Source organism: Chiloscyllium plagiosum, unplaced genomic scaffold (assembly GCF_037043375.1).
Source record: "Chiloscyllium plagiosum isolate Xiang-an unplaced genomic scaffold, Cpla_swu_hap1 HiC_scaffold_36, whole genome shotgun sequence".
In the NCBI taxonomy this organism is placed as follows: domain Eukaryota; kingdom Metazoa; phylum Chordata; class Chondrichthyes; order Orectolobiformes; family Hemiscylliidae; genus Chiloscyllium; species Chiloscyllium plagiosum.
Genome location: NW_028270174.1, coordinates 31,691,798 through 31,717,262, shown reverse-complemented (window position 1 = coordinate 31,717,262; position 25,465 = coordinate 31,691,798). Strand labels below are relative to the sequence as shown.

General features: G+C 39.3%; 1 protein-coding gene across 11 annotated transcripts in view; it reads left to right on the top strand.

The window, feature by feature from the left end:
• Nucleotides 1-25,465, top strand: part of inpp4b (inositol polyphosphate-4-phosphatase type II B) — a 969,352-nt gene that overhangs the window by 875,047 nt on the left and 68,840 nt on the right. For all 11 annotated transcript variants that reach the window (XR_006309059.2, XM_043674147.2, XM_087980071.1 and 8 more), the window contains 4 exons: nucleotides 1,756-1,888; nucleotides 7,996-8,136; nucleotides 20,119-20,216; nucleotides 24,230-24,342. Coding sequence is in view for 10 of the 11 variants with exons in the window: in XM_043674147.2 (XP_043530082.1) it covers nucleotides 1,756-1,888; nucleotides 7,996-8,136; nucleotides 20,119-20,216; nucleotides 24,230-24,342 (485 nt within the window). In the remaining variant the exon portion in view is untranslated. The remainder of the gene's footprint in view (nucleotides 1-1,755; nucleotides 1,889-7,995; nucleotides 8,137-20,118; nucleotides 20,217-24,229; nucleotides 24,343-25,465) is intronic.

The following is a 25,465-nucleotide window of genomic DNA, read 5'->3' as shown; positions in this document are numbered from 1 at the left end:
TTTGGGCTGTGGAAGGAGTACAATGAAGATTTACCAGGCTGATTCCTTGGATGGCAAAAGTGACATATGTAAAGAGATTATATCAGTAAGGACTATGTTCACTGGAGTTTAGAAGAGTGAGGGAGGAGTCTCATCGAAACCTACAAAATTCTAACAGGACTAGACAGAGTAAATAAGAAGGATACTCCCAATGATCAAGAAGTCCAGAACAAGGTGTCACAGTCTAAGGATATGGAATAGACCATTTAGGACTGAGATGAGGTGACATTTCTTCACCCAGAGAGTAGTGAGCCTGTGAAATTCTTTGCCACAGAAAGTGGTTGATGCCAAAACAATGTACGTTTTCAAGGAGGAGTTAGGTATGGTTCTGTGCACTAAAGGGATCAAAAGGTATAGGGAGAACAGGGAACGGAGTTGGATGATAAACCATTGTCGTTTTGAATGATGGAGCAGGCTCAAAGGGCTGAATGGCCTACTCCTGCACAACGTTCTATGTTTCATCATTAACTATCAAACTCCGAGACATATACAGTCTTAAGTTCTATAGATACTAAGCTTTGGTAAAGTCCATAAACAACACAAGTGTAAATTATTCTATCCAAAAGGGAATTCCATTAACTTCCCGCCTCCCCCACCCCGCCAAATTATTCAATTAAGCACTTTCTGGAGACCTGTGGTAATCTGTGAAGAAATGACAAAAGCCAGCTGATCTTAGCAACCTTTTTAATGTTATTTTTAAAAGAAAAGGTGGTTCTGAAAGTTGCCAAACTATTATAGTTTGTGTTTCAAGCTGTTTCTGGATAGCTCATGCTTCTACAGCGTACAGCAACAGTGTGCCAATCTGCTATTAAACAAAAAAAACTGAAAAAATTAGAACCCTAGAATTTATGCAGTGTAGATAGAGGCCACTCAGCCCATCAAGTCCACACTGACCCTCTGAAGAGCATCCTCTCCAGACCCACACACCTGAACTCTATCATTTATCATGGCTAATCCACCTAGTCTACACATTCTTGGACACCAAAGGGCAATTAGCCTGCACATCTTTGGACTGAGAGAGGAAACCAGAGAACCTCGCAAAGTTCCATGCAGACACAGGGAGAGCATACAAACTCCACACAGTCAGTCACCCAAGGGTAGAATCAAACCTGGGTCCCTGGTGCTGTGAGGTAGTAGTGCTAACCCACTATGCCACCATACCATTTTATCTTGATTCAGTCTCTGTATGCACATGATCTTTTCAGTATTGGACCATTTTCAGAGTAAGTCAAACTATTTTCACCAGACTGAAGCATGGGCTGCCTGTGTTACCTCTTAGGATGGACCATTAGGTTTGTTTAAGAAGGTAACTCAGCAACACCTGGGTCTTTTACAAAAAGTATAGCAGAAAAGACTCCCTCGTATACAGTAACCCCCCTTTAATGTGGGAGAGAAACATTCAGAATTTTCATGCAAATGGCAAAACTTTCAAAAAAGACTTACTGTTTGAATAAAGTTTCCTCAAAAATGTCAATTTGAACTTCAATGCTAATATGCTCAATACATTCACCCATATTTCTCATTAAAGTAGTTGATTCATGTAGCTGGCACCCCCCATTCCAAATATATACTGAATAATGAGGAGTTAACAGTAACAAGGTCTGTTAAGTTTATTTTAAGACAATTACTATTTACCCTGGGACATTCCACTTTTTGATAGTTTTGTAGGATTTATAGAAAAGCTGACATTTAAAGGGTGTCTGTTTTAATCTTCAGGCGAGGAGATTGGAATGCTAGAGGACATGTCAGTTGCAATCATAGATTTACAGAAAGTGACATTCAAAGTTGGTGAAGCACATTTGGAGGAGAGTGCCAGTACCAATCTTTTTCCTGTTGTGACTGGAATCAGGTAAGCAGCATTTTTCAGAACAGTAACAAATAGTTGTGTAATTGTTTTATCATTTAACATTACTACATATTAATTTTGATCAATAAGCTGCAACATTAAACAATATGATCCAGTATCAAAGTACACTTTATCAAATTTTCTGATTAAAGTTAAAACTAGTCAAAGATCATTGAATTGAGACATTCTGTACATGACATATTGTGGACTTGGCTAGAATGATGGGTACATATGGAACCAGATTGTTATTGCCCATGTGAGGAGGTGAAATTATTTAATGTTATATGCTTTTTGATTAACCGGTTGATCCTGGTTGATAAGTCTGCTGCTGGGGTAAGGAAACTTGATTTTAAAGTGTTAAGTGTTGGAAGCTGGATCATGCATCTCAGTTTTTTATTCAAAACCAGCAAGTGCCAAAAACACCTAATCTTTCATCTAATATTTTCCAAGCCTGCACCAACGATTATAAAATGAAATTTCCTTCTTCATGCGATTTGAGTGGGAATGAAATGTTGCAAGGAATATTTTTAATAAAATTTGTTTGACCCTTCTTAATCAAGGATTTGTAATTCACACAACATTTTGAATAGGTGGACTACCAATTCAAGCACTTGTACAGAAGACAAGAAGTTGTTGCAGGAATCTCGTCAGCAAGACAGGGAGAAAAAGGTTTAGACCTGCCACCATTTCTGAACAATAGATTGTTCTTGGCAATGTAGTTTCACATTAACAGATTTTGCATTTAAAGTCATATTGGATATTTTGAGGCAAAAGAGGGCTATCTTTTTTTTTAAAAAACGATCCAACATATAGCATTTGATTGCTCACAAAACTTAAAACTGTCAGAAAAACTCTTGATGCTGCAAAAGAGAATGATGCCAAACCTGATGGTCTGTCCAGGTTCTTGCCATTCTTTAGACTTTGTAGCAGTTTATACAACTGAGTGGCTTGCTAGGCCATTGCAGAAGACAGTCAAGAGTCAATCATGTTATTGTGGTCTGGAGTCACGTGTAGGTAAACCAGGTAAGAGTGGCAGTTTATCTGTTGGAGTTTAGAATAGTAAGGGATGATTTGACAGAAACATATGAGATCTTAACAGGTCTTAACAGGATGTGCATGGAAAAGATATTTCCTCTTGCAGCAGAATCTACAAATAGAAGTCACTGTTCCAAAATAAGTGGTTACCCATTTAAGATAGAGATAAGGAGAATATTTTTCTTACGGGGGTAAGAAAATCATGAATCTTTGGAGCTCTCTTCCTCAAAAGGTTGCAGAAGCAGAGTATTTGAACATTTTAAAGGCACAGATAGATAGATTCAAAGTTTGTGAGAAGATTTGTAGCTCGGGTGCTCGTTGTTGTGGTTCTGTTCGCTGAGCTGGGAATTTGTGTTGCAGACATTTCGTCCCCTGTCTAGGTGACATCCTCAGCGCTTGGGAGCCTCCTGTGAAGCGCTTCTGTGTTGTTTCCTCCGGCATTTATAGTTCTGGCTAGGGTTTTGTCGAAAGAGGTGAACAGTGCCATTACATCAAATGAGACCATAGTTTCTTCCTTGTCTGTGTATATTTCTGATGATGTCCAAGAATTCCTGTGTTGACTGTATAGAGTGTCTGGATCCACTGATCAGGTGTTTCAGTTTCTGTTGTAGTTCTTTAGCCAATTTGTGTGATGGTGTCCCTGGTAGCGATACGATGGGTCTGAGTGGGATGTCTGGTTTGTGCACTTTAGGTAGTCCATAAAATCTGGGGGTGGTGTTTCTTTCAGATTTCATTCTCTGTAGGTCAAACCTGGTTATCTGTCTGTTTTTTTTCAGGTTCCTTAGTGTGTTGTTCATCCTATTGGTGAGCTCTGGGGTGGGGTCAAACTCCCTCTTTTGGTAGGTGTTGGTATCTGCAAGTAGTTGTTGCGCTTTCTGGATGTACTCTGCTTTGTCCAGGATGAGCGTCATCCTGCCTTTGTCGGTAATATGATTATGTTCTTATCATTTCTTAGTGTTTTTAGTGCTTCCCTCTCCTTGGTGTTGAGATTGTGTGTTTGTCTTTTCCTTGTTATCAGGGGTACAATACTTTGTCTCACTGTTTGTTGTGTCTCTTCTGTCAGTCCATTGTTTCTGAGTGTGCATTCTAGTGCTGCTAGGAAATCTGCTGTCTTGGCGTTCCTGTGGTTATAGTTGAGTCCCTCGGCCAGTATTGTTCCTTCCGTGTCTGTGGGAGAGGTTTCTAACCCAGGTATGTGTTGTGGTGTCCTCTCTGTTGTGTGTTAGTTTGGCCATTTTTTCTTTTAGTGCCGGTTTTTTTGCGGTGTGTGCTCCTGTTCAGTTCTATGGTCTGGGTCCATTCCTGATTGGTGGTTTTTGAAATTAACGATTTTTGGCACGCAATTTCTTGTCTGTATTTGTGTAGTCTGTTGTGTGCGGCTGTAATCATTACCTGGATCATCCTGAATCCGTTCTGTATGGCTGTGTCTCTGGCTTGTGGATTGTTGACTGGTGGTCTGTATTAGTGTAAAAAATCCCATGCAAGGACTGCACAAAACACTACATAGGACAAACAGGAAGACAGCTAACGATCCGAATCCATGAACACCAACTAGCCACGAAACGGCACGGCCAGCTATCCTTAGTAGCCACATACACAGATGACAAGCAAAATGAGTTCGACCTGGACAACACTACTATTATAGGACAAGCTAAACAGAGAACAGCCAGGGAATCCCTAGAGGCATGGCACTCATCCACAGATTCTATCAACCAACACATCGACCTGGACCCAATATACCGGCCACTGCAGCGGACAGCTGGAATGGACAAACGGAAGCGGCAGAGACAAACCACGATAAATGCCAGAGGAAACAACACAGAAGCGCTTCACAGGAGGCTACCAAGCACTAAGGATGTCACCTAGACAGGGGACGAAACGTCTGCAACACAAATTCCCAGCTCGGCGAACAGAACCACAACAGATAGATAGATTCTTAAGAAGCAAATGGTTGAAGGTTATAGAGGGTAAGCAAGAGTTTTTCTTTAATTCATTCAGTTGAGTTACCAGATCAGTCATGATCTTGTTGAAAAGCAGAATAAGCCCAGTGGACCAAGTGGCCTACTCCTCTTAATTGGTATGTTTGTTTGTATGGTCAGTGTGTTGTTAGGGCCCATAATCTTTGCAGTAATCAGCTACCTCTTGAAAACATGTGGAATAAATTGAATTGACTGAAGACTTATGAATTGACTAAAATGGTGCAAATGCTTCAGCTGTTCCTTTTGCACTGACTTGTTGGGGCTTGTTGTGATTGGGAATGGGAAGGTTTGTGAAACTTCTCATTTTAGTGATGAAAATTGGAGTCTTCCACCCAGACCACATTCTATTCTCTACCTACCAACCTACCTACCAAATACTGTTCAGAATGGTGGAACATGGATTCATCAGCTGAGAGTGAGTGGGAGGTGGGAATCAGCAAAAGGATTTTTGCCCATGAATGACCACGTGCCATGAGACATCAATTTTTAGGGCTCCCACAATAACTCCTTTCTGATTATATGCACTCAATGGTCATTCTGTTGGATGTTCAGAATAAGCCCAGAAATAGTGATGAAGAAATTGAGCATTAGTTGTACAACAAGATAAAAATGACTGTCAGGCTGTTTCCTGACTAGTCTGTGGGACATCACGTTGAATTTTGACACATATTGCCAGATGTTTCCAGAGCTTTACACGGTTAACCAGGCCGAGTGCATTTTTATAATTTAAGTTGATGCTGGTTGTTTCAAGTATATAACTTTTCAGGAGCAATTTGAGAAACTAAGTGGCTTGCTCAGCCATTTCAGAGGGCAGTAAAAGTCAGCCATATGCTGTGTGTCTGGACAGCAGACTTCATTCCCTGATGAACTTAGGTGAATCAAAGAGATTTTTGTAACAATCCATTAACTTGATTAGATTAGATTCCCTATTGTATGGAAACAGGCCCTTTGGCCTAACAAGTCCACACCAACCCACCCAGGCCCATTCCCCTACCCTGTATTTACCTCTGACTAATGCACCTAACACTATGGGCAATTTAGCATGGCCAATTCACCTAACCTGCACATCTTTGGACTGTGGGAGGAAACCAGAGTACTCGGACGAAACCCATGTAGACACGGGGAGAATATGCAAACTCCACGCAGACAGTCGCCCGAGGCTGGAATCAAACCTGGGTCCCTGGCGCTGTGAGGCAGCAGTGCTAACTACTGAGCGACCGTTAATATAGCTACTTTTCATTTAACGTTTTCTTCAAAACTGATTAATTATTTGAGTTTCATTCCTGAAGGTGTCATGGTGGGATTGAATTCATATCACTGGAGCATTATAGCAAACCATTGGATCACTAAAAGCATTACTGCACAGTAATGTTGCCTCACAGCGCCAGAGACCCGGGTTCAATTCCCGCCTCAGGCGACTGACTGTGTGGAGTTTGCACGTTCTCCCCGTGTGTGCGTGGGTTTCCTCCGGGTGCTCCGGTTTCCTCCCACAGTCCAAAGATGTGCAGGTCAGGTGAATTGGCCATGCTAAATTGTCCATAGTGTTAGGTAAGGGGTAAATGTAGGGGTATGGGTGGGTTACGCTTCGGCGGTGCCGTGTGGACTTGTTGGGCCGAAGGGCCTGTTTCCATACTGTAAGTAATCTAATCTAATCTAATCTAAACCATTGGATCACTAGCTCGGTGACATAATCTTTATGGCACCAGTCCATGCTACCGTTATCTACGGCCATATCACAATACACTACGTAAAAAAGTTCTTTCACACTTCATCCAAATAATATTTCAAGATGACAACACCATTTCTTTGTCAACAACAAAAATAGTTTAATTTACTTCCAAGAATGCACCATATTGCCATGTGGTCTTGATATCGTTGTTGAGTTAACAACAAGTTCCTAACAATCTCACACTTTCACATTTGGAGTACCAATATACATCACTGCAGACCAGCAATTTGGTGGGGTTTGTACACATTTGTCCTTATATGATGAATTCCAGCTTTTTACTGCCCTGTCGCCCAAAGTGCAGAGCAGAAATTGGATGTTTGCACAAAGAGATTAAATGTTCATTCATGGTGAAACATGCCAGTCTTAGCAACAGCAGGTGCCTGGAATAAATTGTCTTTATATTCTGTCTGTACAATGTGTGGCCTTGAGACAGAAAAACTCAAGTTTGAAAGTTAGACATATGTTATTATTTATGAATATTTTATCATTTTAGGAATGGTAAATTTATTTCTGCTTAATTGTTACTCAAAGGCCATGGTTCGCATCTTAAAACTAATTGCTTAAGTGTTGTTTATGAAGCTATTATATTTGGGTTTTCAGACAACACTGCTTACATTTATTTTATTATTGTGCTGCTATACACCTCAGTATAGCATATTAAATATATTACTTTGAGAGAAGTTAGGTTGATTCTAATCATATTTGGGAACAATGTGTGATGCTGGCAGGGTGGTGGATGTTTAGGCTTATTTACTATGGGTCATTTTATTATATCTTTGCTTACTTTCAAGTCAACCAAGGCTCCAGCTAAAGGCAATTGGGGTCTGAATTGAAATGTAAATGTTGTTGCCCAGTGACAGTTTTAATGCTGGAACATGGGAACGAATACCTCGATACATGCCTACCAGAGAAACTTTATTGGTACTCGTACTGACTGGAAGAGACCAGAGTATGTGAAATTTCTTTAATCCTTGGAAAGATTCCTTTCAAGCCTGAACGAGAGAGATCCTCAGGGCCCAACAAAGAATTCTGAGCCAGCCGATTCTTTGTGTTTTCTTTTCCTAATGAAATAATATTGGTTCTGCAAATCTTTTCTCTACCTAGCCCATCCTCAGTATTCCTTTATCCTTGGGACCACTTGAATTCCAGCTCCCATGCTCCAGCACTTACACCATTCCGAACTGTCGCAGTTGAAGGCCTGGTCCTTAACTTACTCTCTATGTTTAGGTGCACTGCCTATTTAGGCTCCACACATACTGATCCCACATAGAGTTACAATCTGCTCCATTGGTAGCATGTCTGAACATCTAGATTGAATACCATTTTAAATGTCTGCGGTGTCTTCACTTCTCTCCTCTTTTTTGCAGAGATTTTTACACAGTGGAGGTTCAGCTTCCCAGTAGATTGTTTGAAGTTTTGCCGCAAGAGATTAAAGATGGAAAGCTGCTGCGTGTGCACCCAGTATTTTTTAACATTGGAATAAATGAACAACAAACTCTGGCAGAGAGGTACACATGTATCATTTTGTTTATAAAATGTGCCCCACATTGTGCACAGAGTTGTTTTTGAGTAACTTAATTCAATCAAAGTTATGTTTGCTATATAGTGGAAAGTTGGAGTAAGAATTCTTGAATTGTTGGGCATTTGCCAGTTTTGTATAAATCTGCACTAAGGGGCAAGTTATACAGTTCTCTCATCTCTACATTACCTTTGGTATATTAAAGACCTGAACCAATTATCCACTCAACTGATTTCTTCCTCCCCATTAAAGCCTCAGTCCTCCATTGATTATTGGCCTGGATTCCCTGTTCATGTCTGAGGTGAAATTTGAACCCACAATCTCTGACTCAGGCAAGAATGCTAGCACTGAGCACAGCAGACATTTAAATATAATGACAAAAAATATCTTCAAATACTGTTGTTATATCTTGAGTGTTGAACAAAAATCCATTTGATAAGATGAACAGTGCTCTTTTATGCTACAAACTTGATTATTAGAAACAAAGGTACACATAAAATCTCAGTGCTACTGACAGGCTTTGCTACTGCTGATGATAAACAGAAGGGGCCTGAAGACCGATATGTCAACTGGACCTGATAGAATGCACCTTAGGAAATTAAAGGAAATATCTGCAGAGAGAATGGATGCACTTGTAGTAATCTCCTGGGAACCCTTGATTCTGGAAAAGAACATGAAAACTATGAACAGGAGCAGGCTATCCCGCCCTTCGAGCCTGCTCCACCATTCAATAACATCATGGCTGACCTTTTTGTGGCCTCAGCTCCACTTATCTGCCCTCTCACTATAACCCCTAATTCCTTTACTGTTCAAAAAAGTATCTATATTAGCTTTGAAAACACTTACTGAGGAAGTCTTAACTACATCACTGAGCACAGTGGAGGCTAGTACAAATGCAGCATTTAAAAGGCATCTGGATGGATATATGAATAGAAAGGGTTTAGAGGGATATGGGCCAAGTGCTGGCAAATGGGATTAGATTAGGTTAGGATATCTGACCGGCATGGATGAGTTGAACCGAAGCGTCTGTTTCCGTGCTGTACATCTCTTGACTCTATTAGGCTACTTAGAAAGATAAGTGTTATTATTAGCATGGATAGAGAATTGCCTGACTAATAGGAAACAGAGAGTCAGAATAAGGGGGATGTTTTCAGGATGGCAACATATAACCAGTGGAGGTACACAGGAATCATCTTGGAGCCACAGCTATTTACAATACATATTAATGACTTGGATGAGTAAAGTGAATTTACTAAAGCCAAGTTTGCGGATGGCGCAAAAATAAGTGGTAAGGAAGGAGTGAGGATAATGCAAAGAGTCTGCAGAGGGATATAGACAAGTTAAGTGAGTGGGCAAAAACTTGGCAGATGGAATATAATGTGCGAAAATGCGTGATTGGTAGGAAAAATAAAGGAGTTGGATATTATTTAAATGTAGAAAAACTTTAGACAGCCACAGAACAGAGGGATTAGGGTGTCTTAGTCTATGACCACAAAAAGCTAGCAATTAAACTCAGCCAGTAATAGGGCAGACCAATGGAATGTTGGCCTTTATTTCAAAGGGAATGAAGTATAAAACTTGGAAGGCTTCGCTACAACTACATAAGGCACTAAACAGCACAGCTGTAATACTGTGAACAGTTTCAGCCCCCTTATCTAAGGAAAGATATACTGGCATTGGAGGCAGGAAAGAGAAAATTCACAAGGCTGATACCAGCTACGGAAGGACTCTTATGGGAAGAGATTGAGTGAGTAAATTTGGCCTATACTTATTGGAATATGAAGAATGAGAGGCAACCTTATTGAAGCATACAAGATTCTTTAGAAGACTTGACAGAGTGGGGGAGCTTAGGATCAGAGGCTATAATCACATTTCAGGCAGAGATGAGGAAGAAATTCTTCCTTCAGAAGGTTGTGAATACATGGAACTCTATCATAGAGAGCGGTTGAAGATGGGTCATTAAGTACATTTAAGGCTGAGATAGATTTTTTTTTAATCGGTATGGGAATCAAGGGTCATGGGGAAAAGACGGGAAAGTGGAGTTGGGAATTATCTATGATCAGCTATAACCTCATTGAATGGTGGAGCAGACTCTATGGACTGAATTGCCTGCTTCTGCTCCTATGTTTTATAATCTAACCATGGTTTCTGGTTAAAATCAAACACCTTAAAGTCTCTAAAGGCATTTAAACTACCCAATTTTCCTTTTTGTAGTAGACATAGGGGTGGCACGATGGCTCAGTGGTTGGCAACTGCTGCCTCACAGCACCAGGAACCTGGGTTCAATTCCCCACCCTCAGGCAAATGTCTATGTGGAGTTTGCACATTCTCCCTGTGTCTGCGTGGGTTTCCCCCCACAGATCAAAGATGTATAGGTTAGGTGGATTGACCATGCTAAATTGTCCATAGTTTCCAGGGATGTGCAGACTTGTTGGATTAGCCATAGGAAATGCAGAGATATAGGGATAGGTTAGTGAAGTGGGTCTGGATGGGATCATTTACAAAGGGTTGGTGTGGACCCGATGGACCAAATGGCCTGTTTCCACACGGTCAGGATTCTATTTTATATTTTCTTAAAACTTTATAATCATATTTTTGTCTGTGTTTGATGTCGCATTTTTATTTTTCTTGGACATCATAAGTAATAAAATTCTTTTTCTTTCACTTAAGAAAATCTTGTAATTGGCTTCTTAATTTTCATATCCACCATAGAACATAGAACATAGAACAGTACAGCACAGAACAGGCCCTTCAGCCCATGATGTTGTGCCGACCATTGATCCTCATATATGCACCCTCAAATTTCTGTGACCATATGCATGTCCAGCAGTCTCTTAAATGTCCCCAATGACCTTGCTTCCACAACTGCTGCTGGCAACGCATTCCATGCTCTCTCAACTCTGTGTGTAAAGAATCCGCCTCTGACATCCCCTCTATACTTTCCTCCAACCATCTTAAAACTATGACCTCTCGTGTTAGCCATGTTTAATTGAATTGTGATCTAGTTACATGCAAAAAAAATTAAGTCTTTGATGGGGCCTCAAGAAGAGGAGAGACGGTTCAGCTCTCCTCACCTAGCTGTAGCAATTGTTTGACTTCAAGTAAATCATGAAGTACAAACTTGAGGTGGAATAACTCAATTTCATATATTTTTATTGATACATTTTTGTTATTCTGCTATCATAATGAGGTATAAAAGGAGGATGCTTTACCACACAGCAATTATTCAACATTGCAAAGTACTGTGGAAAGTAGATATCTGGAATAAAAACAGTGTTAGAAGCCCTCAGCAGACGCTACAAGACCTGTTGAGGATTTCTAGCATTTTCTGATTCATTTAGGATCAGTTGTTTGGTTCTATTCAAAATTGGTAGTCGTATCCTATTTGTTTTCATAACACATAGATTATTACTGTGCAATATTTCAGAAACAAAATCAAATGTTGATTTATATTCCTCAGTGCCCAGATTTAATTCTGCTAGTCAATAAGTAATAAATTGATTTGTTGTGTTTCCTTTTCCTGGAGGATTGGGATATGTGTCATCAGACCGATGTTTCCTGTACTCAGCTCAAACCAACTATCATCAGTGGAAGATGTTTGTCATAAAATACAAAATGTCTCACAGGTTCCTTTCATTTGATATTTTCCACTCCCCTTAAGACATCCATCATTCACTTCCTTTCCTAAAATAAACAAGCTCCATTCATTTAACCTTTCTTCTGCAAATTCCCTAAATATCTTGCCACTTCTTCTAATATGTGCCTGTTTTTTGTGCAACTGGAAACATACTTAACACAAAGGAAGATGAATATGGTGGTCAGAGACAGTATTGCTGGAGATTATCAGGGTAATGTCCTGGGCGTAGATTCTTTAACAGCTTTGTCTGTTATGATTCACTAGGCTAATTTTTTTGTAAATCTAGCCCAGCTATTTAAGTTGTACCAAACATTAAAATTGTTTTCATAAAGATACAGTACCCTATTTTACCTGATTTTCAGATAAAAGTTGACAGAAAGCACAGATCAGGCTTCTGTACGAAACAAAAATTATACTTGATTATAGTTACTTAGACTTACAGCTATGGATAAACAGATAAAAATCATTCATATTTAACACTACTAACAAAAACTGCAACCCCTTATAAATAATCCCTTGTACATCTACACACATACACGCAAACACAAACAAACAGATAGGGAAATTAGATTATTAACGGAGGTAGCAAAAAGCTGGAAAGTCAGTTCAGTTGTTTTGACTTCCTGCTTCCAGTGTCAATGGGATCCTACTTCAGCTAGCTAAGCCCTTTATATTTAATTGTCTTTATTTGGAAGCTTTTGTTGGTTGTAAGAAGTACAGAGCACTGATTCACTTGGAAAATATCGTTGATTTATCAAATCAAAAATCACGGTTTACAGCAACCTTTGCAGAAAATGTAACTCGTTTCCCTCCAGTTTAACCAGTGTTTATTAGTGCTGAGAACATGCAGTGTTCTGGAGAGAACAACAGCATCAACTTCTTAAGCTGGCTAAGAGCCAATCAGCTTCACTTGTAAAAAAGAAACTCTTCAGCTCCTGATCATCTGTGTATTGCAGAGACTAATAGCCACAGCAAACAGAGTTCACATAGGTAATGAATTCCTTGCTGTGAAATTATGCAACCATCCTGGTAAATCCCTGTTTTCTTAAAAACAGTTCTTTCTCCTTGTAGTCCATAATTTTTAAAGACACAAAAAAAGACACTTCTTAAATGTCAATGACCAGCAATTTAAGTTGTACCAAACATTAAAATTGTTGGTAGCAAAGTCTAAAGTGGGGTTGTTTTTCTTCTCCATTCACAAATTTTCAGTTTGTAAACTAATCCATACCAGTACAGCAATAACTGGACAAGTACTAGACTCAGGCTGACAAGTGGTATGTAACATTTTCAGCACAAAGGGTCTAATCACCACCTGTTGACGCTCAATTTGATTGCCATTATCAAATCCACCACTGTTTACATCAAGGACCAACCATTGATCAGAAACTCAACTGGACTAACATAACAAATATTGTGGCTAAGAAATGTCAGAGGCAGAGAATTCTCACTTATTGACTCCTTAAAACCTTTCTACTTTAAAAACTTAAGTTATTATTATATTGATGTGCTCCCTGCCCTCTGGAATGGATACAATTGCAACAATGCATAAACTTAATACCAAACAAAAAAAGCAATTTGCTTGATTGGTAGCTTGTCTATCAGTTTAAATTGCTGGTACACTGTGCTATTGTCCAAGATTCTTCAATGAAATCTGCCAAACTTCCAAACAACAGCAACTAGAAGAACAGTAGCCAGTGTGGTATGGTAGCATTATTAGATTCAGGTTACTCTCTAAGTAACTCAATTTTCAGCGCTAAATATGCCTCACGTTTCTTCATTTTCACTGGATCAAAATCCTGGAATTGCGTATTTAACAGCATTGATGATCTACTTTCAAACAGATAAACTGTAACAATCCTGGAGAAGGATTCACCAACATGCTCTCAAGTGGTGGTCACTATTGCAGCCTTGTTAGTGATGGCTACATCCCAAGAATGAATGAAAATAATCTTAGCAATAGTTTTTCTTTCATTAACATTCTGTTAGGTCTGAAGTGTCCTATGAGTTTGACCTTTAAACGCTGATCTTCCACATCCATTTATTGTCCCTCATGAACATCTACAGGTGAGGAGTAAGTTTTCATATAGGAGCTGACAGCAGTTAGCTGTACTTCACTTTTTTTTCCCCCTTCTATTAGATCTGAATCCAAACTAAATTGTGAGTAATCTGCAGTTTTCTTCAAGTAAACATGAGAAGACTGAAGTCACAAACTCCATTTCTCTGCTACAGATTTCAGTCCCTTTCTCAGCCACTACTCTCTGATGAACCAGATAATCTTAATATACTATTTGCCCAGTAGCTGAGTGTGTAATCCCAAGTCCTTGCTATCACAAGGAGTTTCTCTTTTTGCATCATTGCCACCTCTGCCTCTGGGCAAACTGTTGCTAAAACCTCATATGTTTTGGCCATATGCATGCTCTCCAGGTCAGCGTCCCAACTCAATCTCAGCAGAAGGTTCAGCTTATTCAAAAATATACTATGCATATTCTATCCTGCCTTGAAGTCCAACTCATCCATTACCCTTATCCTTGTTGACCTAAATACTCTCATAATCCCCCAACACCTCTAACTATTAATGGCTTCACTCATTTTTATCTCTATAGTGTTCTCTAAGCTACAACTCCTATGCCACTTCTACCCCACCCCCCCCAACTAAGATCTCTGCTTATTCTGGATGTAGGTTTGCTCGCTGAGTTGGAAGGTTCATTTTCAGACGTTTCGTCACCGTACTAGGTAACATCTTCAGTGAGCCTCCGGACAAAGCATTGCTGATGATTCCTGCTTTCTCTTTAAGTGTTTGGGTTTCTTTGGGTTGGTGATGTCATTTCCAATGGTGATCCATCCAGAGCCTCAACCTGAGCTACAAATCTTCTCAGAACTCGCTAATCTCTGCTTGTTTCTGAGTATGCCATTTTGTGTATTTATACACTACTTATCCTACTATTGACAATCATGTCTTTAACAACCCAAACCCTTTGCCTGAGAGTTCCCTTCCTAAGTTCTGGCCTTCTAACTAACTTGCTTCCTTCATGGTCCTTATAAGCATCTGTCCTTTGGCTCAATTCTTGGTAAGGCTTTCTACTAACTCCCCCATTAATTGGCCATATAAACTCAAATTGCTGTTGTAGTTTGTATTTATATTTTAATCATCTGTTTGGAAGGAACATAGAGAGCCATTTTGCTTTCCTTTGTTATATAAAATGAAATGCATAATATTTCTATAAAATGTTATTTTTTTATGTCCATACGAGTTGCAAACCCTTCTTTTCTCAGATTGCTTTCGTTCTGGAATAATGGTAACTGGATAGCTCTTGATACTAATGATGCATACAAAACCGCACAAGAAGAAAATTAATCCAACTAGAATTGTATAATAGTGACACTGGTTCAAATAAAAACATGACAAAGTAATTTCACCAATAACTATGGGCAATTGCTAGCTATTCCAAAGCCATATTTTAGCATACATTCTCTGATCAGCACCTAAAATTATGAAGGAGAAGGTGAGGATTGCAGATGCGAGAGACCAGATTCAAAAAGTGTAGTGCAGGAAAAGCACAGCCAGTCAGGCAGCATCCCAGGAGCAGAAGTGTTGATACTTCGAGCATAAGCTCTTCATCAGGAATGTGGCAGGATGCCCAAGGGGGCTGAGAGATAAATGGGACGTGGGTGGGACTAGGGGAAGGTAGCTTGAAATGTGATAGTAGATGAAGGTGGGGGTGGTGATGATAGGTTGGAGTGGAGGATGGAATGGATAGGTGGGAAATAAGATGGACAGGTAGGACAAATCAAGCGGGCAGTACCAAATTAGAGGGTTGGGGGAGGGGAGATCAGGAAACTGGTGAAATTGACATTGATCCCAAATGGTTGAACGGTCCCAAGGCAGAAGAAGAGGTGTTCTTCCTCCTGACGTCGGGTGGCTAGAGTTTGGCGGGGGAGGAGGCCCAGGACTTGCATGTCCTTGGCGAAGTGGAAGGGGGAGTTGAAGTATTCGGCCACAGGGTGGTGGGATTCTTTATTGCATGTATCCCGGAGATGTTCTCTGAAATGTTCGCAAGTTAATATCCTATCTCCCACATATAGAAGACACTATGTCGAGGGCAACAGACACAGTAGATGAGGTGTTTGGAGGTGCAGGAAAATCTCTGTTGGATGTGGAAAGATTCTTTGGAGCCTTGAGTGGAGGTGAGGGAGGAGATATAGGCGCAGGTTTTACACCTCTTGTGGTGACAAGGGAAGGTGCCGGGAGTGGAGGGTGGGTTGGTGGGGCGGGGGGGTGGGTGGGGGTTGGACCTAACAAGGGAGTCATGCAGGGACTGGTCCCTGCAGAATGCAGGTAGGGTTGGGGAGGGAAATATATCTCTGATTGTGGGGTCTGATTGTAGGCGGTGAAAATGACGGAGGATGATGCATTGCATCTGGAGGTTGGTGGGGTGGAAGGTGAGGACCGGGGGCTTCTCTCTTTGTGTTGATTAAATGGTGTTGAAGGGCAGAGGTGTAGGAAGTAGAGGAGATGCACTGGAGGGCATTATTGACCACATAGGAGGGGAAATTGTGGTCCTTGAAGTAGGAAGCCATCTGGAATGTTTCTAGCCACCCGACGTCTGGAGGAAAAAAACCTCATCTTCTGCCTTGAGACCCTCCAACCACATGGGATCAATGTCGATTTCACCAGTTTCCTGATCTCCCCATCCCCCATCTTATCCAAGATTCAAACCTCCAACTCGGCACCGTTCTCTTAAACTGTCCATCTTTCTTCTCACCTTTCAGCTCCACTCTCCACATGAACCTAGCGCCGTCACCCCCAACGTTTGTCTACCTATCGCATTCCCAGCTACCTTCCCCCTCCCATTTATCTCTCAGCCCCCTTGGGCCCCACCCGCCCACATTCCTGATGGAGAGCTTATGCTCGAAACGTCAACTCTTCTGTTCCTCGCATACTGCCTGACCATATCTAAAATTATGGATCTCTTTTAATCCAGATTCTTTGTTTTAAAGTTCTTGTGCTAGCTGTCACCCCCTATTTAAAAACTAACCAGACAAATTGAAATATGGCTGTGGATACTTGGTGACAATAAGCCCTGACTCATCTGTGAAGTCCGTACGTTTAATTACCCTGACAACATTCATTTTGGCTCACATATAAAGATTGCCCATTTGCATGACATAACAGAAAACTGCTGGTATCTGTAGTTGAAATTGTCTTGAACTCAGAACTATGTCCATCACGAATCATACTGAATTTCTTTAGGAAATTCAAGAGAAAATTAGAAGATAACTTTTTCAGCACTTATTTCTGATGGGTTGACAGTAAATAACTGAAACACACAGACCATCACAGGTCTGAGTTTGGTCATTCATACAGTCAGAGAGTCAGTAAGGTACAGCGGAAGCCATTGAGCCCATGATTAATGCCAACTGTCTGTTAAGCAAACCCACCAGTCCAATTCTCCTGTCCTATCCCGTGGCCCTGTCAATTTATTTTGCTTTAGGGCCTAAACAATTTCCTTTTTAAATTTTTCATAATCTCTGCTTTTTTGATAACTTATTCATATGATGTGATGCTGCTGGCAAAGCCAATGTTTGTGGCCCACACATAATTGGCCTGAGAAGATGGTGGTGAGCTGCCATCTTCAACTGCTGTAGTCTTTGGAATGTAGGGACACCCACAGTGCTGTTAGGCAAGGAGTTCCAGAGTTTTAACCCAACAACAGTGAAGAGACAGTGATATAATTCCAAGTAAAGGAATTACTTGGAGGGGAGGGGAACTTGTAAATGGTTGTGTACACATACATTTGCTGCCCTTGTCCTTCAAGGTGGTAAAGATTGCAAGTTTGGAAGGTGCTGTCAGAGGAGCCATAGTAAGTTACTGTAGTGCATCTTGTAGATGTTACACACTGCTGTCGCAGTGTGTCAGTGGTATGGGAACTGATTGTTAAAGGTGATGGATGGGTTGCCTATGAAGTGGGCTGCTTTGTCTTGGATGGTGCCAAGCTTCATGAGTGTGATTGGGCTGCAGTTATCAGGGCAAGTAGTGGTATTCCATCATACTCCTTAAATTTTATTTCGTAGATTGTGGCCAGGCTTTGCAAATCAGGAGCAGAGTTAGTTACTGCAGGATTCCTATCACTCTGATCAATTCTTGTTACCACTATATTTATATGGCTAGTCCTGTTCAGTTTCTGGTGAATGACAAAACCCAGACTGTTGAGAGTAGGGCTTTCATTGATCATAATATCATGAAACATCAAGTTAAAAATCACACACCACCAGGTTATAGTCCAACAGGTGTTGGACTATAACCTGGTGTTGTGATTTTTAACTTTGTACACCCCAGTCCAACACCGGCATCTCCAAATCATGAAATATCAAGGTCAATAGTTAGATTATCTCTTGTTGGAGATGGTCACTACCTGGCGCTTGTGCAGTGCAGGTGATACTGGTCACTTATCAACGCAAGTCTTAATATTCACAGGTCTAATTACATTAGGACATGGAACTGCTTCAGTATTTGAGTTGAAGATGGTGGAGCATTACACAATCATCAGCAAATATTCCCATTTCTGACCTTATTGATAGAGGGTAGGTCCTTGAAGAAGCAACTAGAGAAGGTTCATTCTGATTTTGCCAGGGCTCCTTGATTTCATACTTAGTTGAATATTGCTTTGATGTCAAATGGCCTTATAAAGATGGCATGGAAACAAGAGATGTCAGTCTCTTAATATCTGTTAAATGACGAATTGTTCTCGGAACAGCATGTGCTGAAATCTCAAGGATTGAGAGACATCACACGAACATGATAAGGAATCTTTTTAAACTTCATTCATCAGATGTAGGCATAACTGGCTAGGCCAGAAGGCAGTTAAGAATTAACCATATTGCTGTGGGTCTGGAGTCACGTGTAGGCCAGATCAGGTAAGGATGGTAGTTTCCTTTCTTAAGGGGCATTAATGAACCAGATGTGTTTTTGCTGTTAATCAACAATCGATTCATGGCCATCATTGGCTCCTAATTCCAGATTTTTATAGAACTCAAATTCCGCCATCTTGCTATGGTGGGATTTCAACCTGGGTCCCCTCAAAATTAGCTGGGTCTCTAGATTAACAGTTCAGCAATAATGCCACTAGGCCATCCCTCCTCTAATTAAAGTGGTGGGTTTGGTAAGATATTGCAAGAAACCCCATTAGACTTCAAGGTATAAAACCCTCCAGAAAAACTCAACCAATTTCGATTTAGCTAACAAAACCCTAAGGAATAAATAACCCCTGTGGACCAATAGAACTGAAAACAAAGGATAAAATGTGATGTCTGCAGAATTTCCTGTTGATTAAGATGAATTGTGTGGATTCATGAAGTTGTCCAATTCCGATTCTAGCCAACTTCTATTCAAGTCTTGAGAATTGGTCATACTCCACCATTTAAGATCTTAACCAGGTGGTCTGAAATGTTTGTATTTAGAATCTTTTTCAGGTATTTAAGGACTTCTGCCAGGTGAGAGAGGGAGATAACTTGCAACTTCTGGCAGTTTCCTTTCTCTAACTGCTGGGTCTGCAGAACAGAAATCTAAGACCAGAGAGGGGAGCGAGAGAACTAGTAGTATAGTGGCTCCAAGTCTGGTCAACCGGGTGTTTTGCAATAACTAAGACAATAAATTCTCCTGCTTATCTTCTTAAAAGCTTTGGTTTAGTGGTTCCCTAAAGCCACTTGATTCAGAGCAAAAAGTAGGTGGCTTCCTCAGTTATTGGACTGTTGACTTCAGTTTCCAAGAAATCACAAGGTAAGAGTGCTCTCAATGCAGAAAATGTTCACAGCACTTGGTAAACTAGTTGGGGAAGTCTAAAGTATTACAAATGTTGTGCAAGTGTTTTTCCACATTATAAAGTAAATGATACTTGATAATTTTAACCTGGAAGCCCTATGTGATGTCATTGTTTGAGCACAACAGTTTATGGTTGATATGTCCATTAAAAGTGTGTGCAATGGGAAATGTTTTTAGTGTTGTTTCACTATTGTACACTATAATTTCCAGATTTTACATGATTATAATTATGTAAAATTCCACTTTTAGCATGTCCAACAATTATCCTTCAAAAAAGTAGATGATCTATTTTCTCATTATTGCTATTTGTGGGAACCATATGCACAAACTAATTCCACCACTTTACCACACTATAGTTGTGTCTTTCAATGTATTTTGTTACCCCTGAAATATTTTTGGATGCATTAAAGTTATGAAAGCTACTTTATAAACTCAAGTTTGAAATGTTCTTTAGGCTTACGTTAAATATTATGGTAAATTGAAATAGACTGATCAGAAAATGTCTTTATCCTTAGGTTTGGAGATATTTCTCTACAGGAAATTATCAATCAAGAGAATTTTAAATTACTCAGTAAATATTATAAAATATTTCAAGAGAATCTAACATCAAATTGTAAGTATTCACTTGTTTCAATATTGTTAATTATTCAACAAATAACTAAATATCACTAATGCTTCACATCAGTTTTAAAAGTGCCTAAATATGATTTTCCCTGATCTTGTGAAAAATAGTTAATTAGTACTAGCACAATCTGTCACATGACTGTTACAGAGGTCTAGTTAAACATAAAAGGTATTGAGCATTTAAAATTCCTGGTTACAAGGTATTCAAGAGAAATGGCGAATGTAAAAATAAAGGAGGTAGTGATAATATTTAATAATGATAATATTTAATAATAATGATAATATGATAGTTCTAGAGAAGGACAATTTGCCAGACTCAGACTGAATCTATTTTAGTTGAAGTAAAGGAACAGAAAAAGTTGTGTGATATTGCTGAATATTTACACAAGTCCCAAATTTTAGGAGAGAGAGAGAAAAACAAATTTGTTGGTAAATTTCAGAGAAATGTGAAAGCTGTAGAATGGAATTTCACCCGGTGGTAACGAGCTATGAAGTACAAATAGACTATCACCTTTCCTCCTGTGGGAAACTGAGGTGGAGATAGCAAAAGCTCTTACCATAAACTTTTAATCCTCCTTTGATTTTAGAGTGGTGCCATAAGACAGGAAGTTGTAGGTGCCCCAAGAATGATTCAAAGGTGGTGCTGTGGCAGAGAGCCGATAAAGCTAGCAACTATATGCTAATCAGTCTAATGTCAGTGGTGGGAACTACTAGAGATGATGGCCACAATGGGTTATTCTGGTGTACAGGAGAAGATGATTGGCAGGGCTATAATAATAGGGGATTCGATTATAATAGGAACAGACACACGTCTGCCACTGCAAAAGAGAGTCCAGAATGTTGTGTTGGCTGTCTGATATTACGGTCAAGGATTTCTCAGAGTGGCCGCAGTGTGTTCTGAAGGGGTAAGATGACCAGCCACTCATCGTAGCTTTTATCAGTACTAACCTAGGTTTAAAATAAAGAATGAGATCTTACAAGCAGAATATAGGGAGTCAGGACATAAATTATAAAGTAAACCTCAAAGGTTTTAATCTCATGATTGGTTCATGTGCCACGTGTTAGTGAGCATAGAAATAACAAGATATACAAGAAGAATATGTGGCTACAGAAATAGTGTGGGAGGGAGAGATTCAGATTCCTGGGATATCGGACTGCTTCTGAGGAAGGTGGGATTGTTACAAGCAAAAAGGGCTACATTTGGGCAGGACTTTAATCTAGAACGGCAGGAGGATGGGAGACAGAGAAGAAAGCAGGATAGAAACAAAACACAGAAATGTAAGAAGCAAAAGTGGAAGTCAGGAGAAACAAAGGCAAAAACCAAAAGGTGCCATAGTGCAAAATAAAGTTAAAATGATAACAAGGTACAAAGTTAAATGGACAGGTATAAAGTCTTTGTGTTTCAGTAGCATGTCCAGTAAGGTAAATAAATTAGCTGTGCAATTAGATATAAACTGTTATGACATTGTTATGATTACATAGATATATCTGCAAGATGACCAAGAATGGGAACGCTAATGTCCAGGGATATTTCAGTATTGACGAAAGACAGACAAAAATTGAAAGGGAGTGGGGTAACTTTGTTAATGAGGGTGAGCTCAACGCAATAGTGAGAAACAATTTGATTCTGAAAATCATGATTGGAATCTGTGTGGTGCGAATAATAAACACCAAAGGCCGAAAATGTTCTTGGAGGTCTGTAGGCCCCTTATAGAGTAATGGAGATGTAATGAAACAAAAAATCAAAAGTTCATGCAATAAGGATACAACAGCAATCACAGATGACTTTGATTTATGTACAGATTGGACGAACCAAACCAGCAATTGTATTGTTGAGTCAGATTTCCTGGACTGTATACATAATGACTTTATAGACCAATACTTTGAGCAGGATAAATGAGGACTGCAGATGCTAGAGATCAGAGTCAAAAAGTGTAGTGCTGGAAAAGCACAGCTGCTCAGGCAGCATCCGAGGAGCAGGAGAGTTGATGTTTCAAGCGTTATTCCTGATGAAGAGCTTATGCTTGAAACGTCGACTCTTCCGCTTCTTGGATGCTGCCTGATCAGCTGTGCTTTTCCAATATTTTGAGGAACCAACCAGAGAATAGGCTATTCTAGATTGAGAACTGTGTAATATAACTGTGAGAACTGTGGCCTAACTCATCCCTGCCTTTGGCCCATATCCCTTAATACCTTTTGCTTAACAAAACTGTATCTATCTCTGATATAAACTTAGCAACTGATCCAGTGTCTACTGCCATTTGTGGAAGAGAGTCCCAAACTTTTGTGACTCTCTACCAACCTTTGTGTGCAGATATTTTCTTAACGTCTCTCTTGAACAGTTCTGGCATCCCCAACCAATGGAAATAGTTTATCTATTTTTACACTTTTTCTTTCTGTTAATATATTGGAAACTTTGATCAGGTCACCCTTAATCTTCTAAATCCTGAAGAAGACAGGACCTCATTTGTATAATCTTTCCTCATAATTTAAACCCTGAAGTCCAGGCATTATTCTTGTAACTTTACATGGTGATCTTCCGATGCCAATATATCCTTCCCAGATCTGAGTGGAGTCTAACAGGGTTTGTATAGCTGCAGCATAAGTTCTGCATCCTTGTACTTTAGTCATCTACACCCAAAGGCCAAAATTCTATTCGCTTTCTTATTATTTTCTGCATCTGTTCAAAGTATTTTGAAGATCAATGCACCTTATCCCCCAAGTCTCTTTGGACATCCACTGTATTTAACATCATACCAACTAAAAAGTTCACCAATCTATCCTATTTTGGTCCAAATTGGATAACCTCGCATTTGCTGACATTGAAATGCATCTGCCACATTTTTTCCCATGCACATTGTCAATATCCCTTTGCAAGTTTATGCTATTGTCTACAATGCTACCTAACATTGTGTCCAAAGTTAAAAATCACACAACACCAGGTTATAGTCCAACAGGTTTAATTGGAAGAACTAGCTTTCGGAGTGCCGCTCCTTCATCAGGTGGTTGTGGAGTACACGATTATAAGACAGAATTTATAGCAAAAGTTTACAGTGTGATGTAACTGAAATTATGGATTAAAGTAGAAAGAAACTACTTTTTCAAGCAAGTAAATCATTAACCAGAAGTTGTAAGTTTTAAAATAACTTTTTAAAAATTAAACTGAAAATGTTAACATGAGATCAACCATTACTCGAGTAAATATGCTACATCTGTTTCTGGAATTATTAGAATTCTTTCTGGTCATTACTCAGGAAATGATAAGTATCAGTGCGACATTGCATGGACTTTAGCCACAGCTGTTCAAAGGATTAACATTTTAGTAAGTTTTGTTTTAAATATTTTTGAGAATTTACAGAGTAAACACCTTATATACAAGATTTTACCACAACTTCAGCATTTGAACATTCTCTTACAGGTATAGAGCAGAAGCCTTTCTTTATAATAGTTAACGGTATAAGCCTTGCCATTATTCAATCTATATTATATCAAATTATTTCTGTAGGAGCACCAAAGAGAGTCCCAGACATTTCCTGAAAGGATTGAAGACATATTTGGCCCATTCTTGACCATTGCTAATTGTAGATCTGAGAGAATCAGTGATTTAGCCTGGAATTAGTTTATAAATCACTTGACGAGCTGTCAGCTTCAGGTGGAGCAAAGAGATGAGGAAATGAGGGAAGATGACAAAATATCTTTCAGAAAAGACATGGCTCATTCAATATAAAAAAAAGACTAAGTTATCAATTTTAAAATCTCTCTTTCATTCTGTTAATTAATTAGGAAATCAATATTTTATGTCCATCTCTCTATTTAATATATATAATTCCCTTTCATTATGGATACCGGCTTTAATATTCACAAATTACGTGACTGATTGCAGAAATAATCACTGCAGGAATGGACTGTACTAAATACTGACACTGAAGTTCAAAAATCTATTGCAGTTTGTAATTACTTGATAAATTATGATTTGATTAAAACATTTCTCTTTTCTTGCAGGTCTGCCTCAATTTCAAACTCAGATTGATATAAAAGAATTATTTCAAAGCCTTAGCCAAAACATCCAAGTTCGGAAAAGAAAAAATGTAGAAGTCCTAAAACTTGCTGCTTCGGTAAGTTCCATTTGTTTATTTGAATTTTTTTTTAAAAATCCCTGGTTATAAAATACATAAATTGTAATTATTCCTGGTTTAAATAAGAATAAGCTATGCATCTTATTCACAGCAACATGGACCACATGATAATTCAACTCCAACCATGGCAGTCGACTCAGATTTTGAACAATTTTGCACCTATGTCGCATTCAATTAAATGTGTACATGGCAACTGTCTTGTTAATCTTGTAAAAATCCTTTCAAATAAAATAGCTCCTCAGCCCTGACTCCATTGGCTTCCTATTCTTAATGCACTATGAATTATTGTCTTGCTCATAGACACCTTCACAACCTCACACTCTCCATTAAGCTCAACATTTGAATTCTCACTAAGTAGTATTTCCTTATTTCTACAACAAATTCCAGCTCGAGAAATGTTTAAGCTTGCACATCTGTATGTGTAGATCTTCCATGTACAAAATACCCTTTTTTAAAATTTGTCAATTCTTCTGGACTTTAGTCTTTGACGACCACAGATATCTATTTCCACATGCCACGTGGCTATTTTCCACATGTCAATCAAATTGTTTCAGTTCCAGTTCACTGTCACACCTACACGTGCTGATTTTTGATATGTTCCTTTCAAAGCTAATAACTCTTGTTTTGCTTGGATTCAGTCCATATTTCATGTACTGTATTTATTGTTCTAAAATGTTCTTCTTTACTTCACACCAGACATATGCTTACATTTTCAGTTTCCTTGGCAAACCACTTTACAAATAATCATAATTACAGAGGAACCTCGATTATCCGAATTTCAGAGTGTCCGGTCAAGATCGCAAGGTCCCAATGCTTGGCTAAACTGTGCTATCCAGCTTTCAAGTATCCAAACAAAATATTCCTCATCCATGTCATTTGGATAATCGAGGTTCCTCTGTATTGCCATTTACCATTATTGCGTTTTCACAAGCTCTTTGAGTTTTGAATTATCTTGTAATGTGCCTTGTTATATTTTTCCTTCATGACAATCTTCCCAAATGTTATTAAATGTTTACTATAACAGATGTGATGTATTAATTCTAAATCCTGCACAGGGTCCCAAGATATGTTCAGAATATTGTATTCCAAATTCTAATATGTT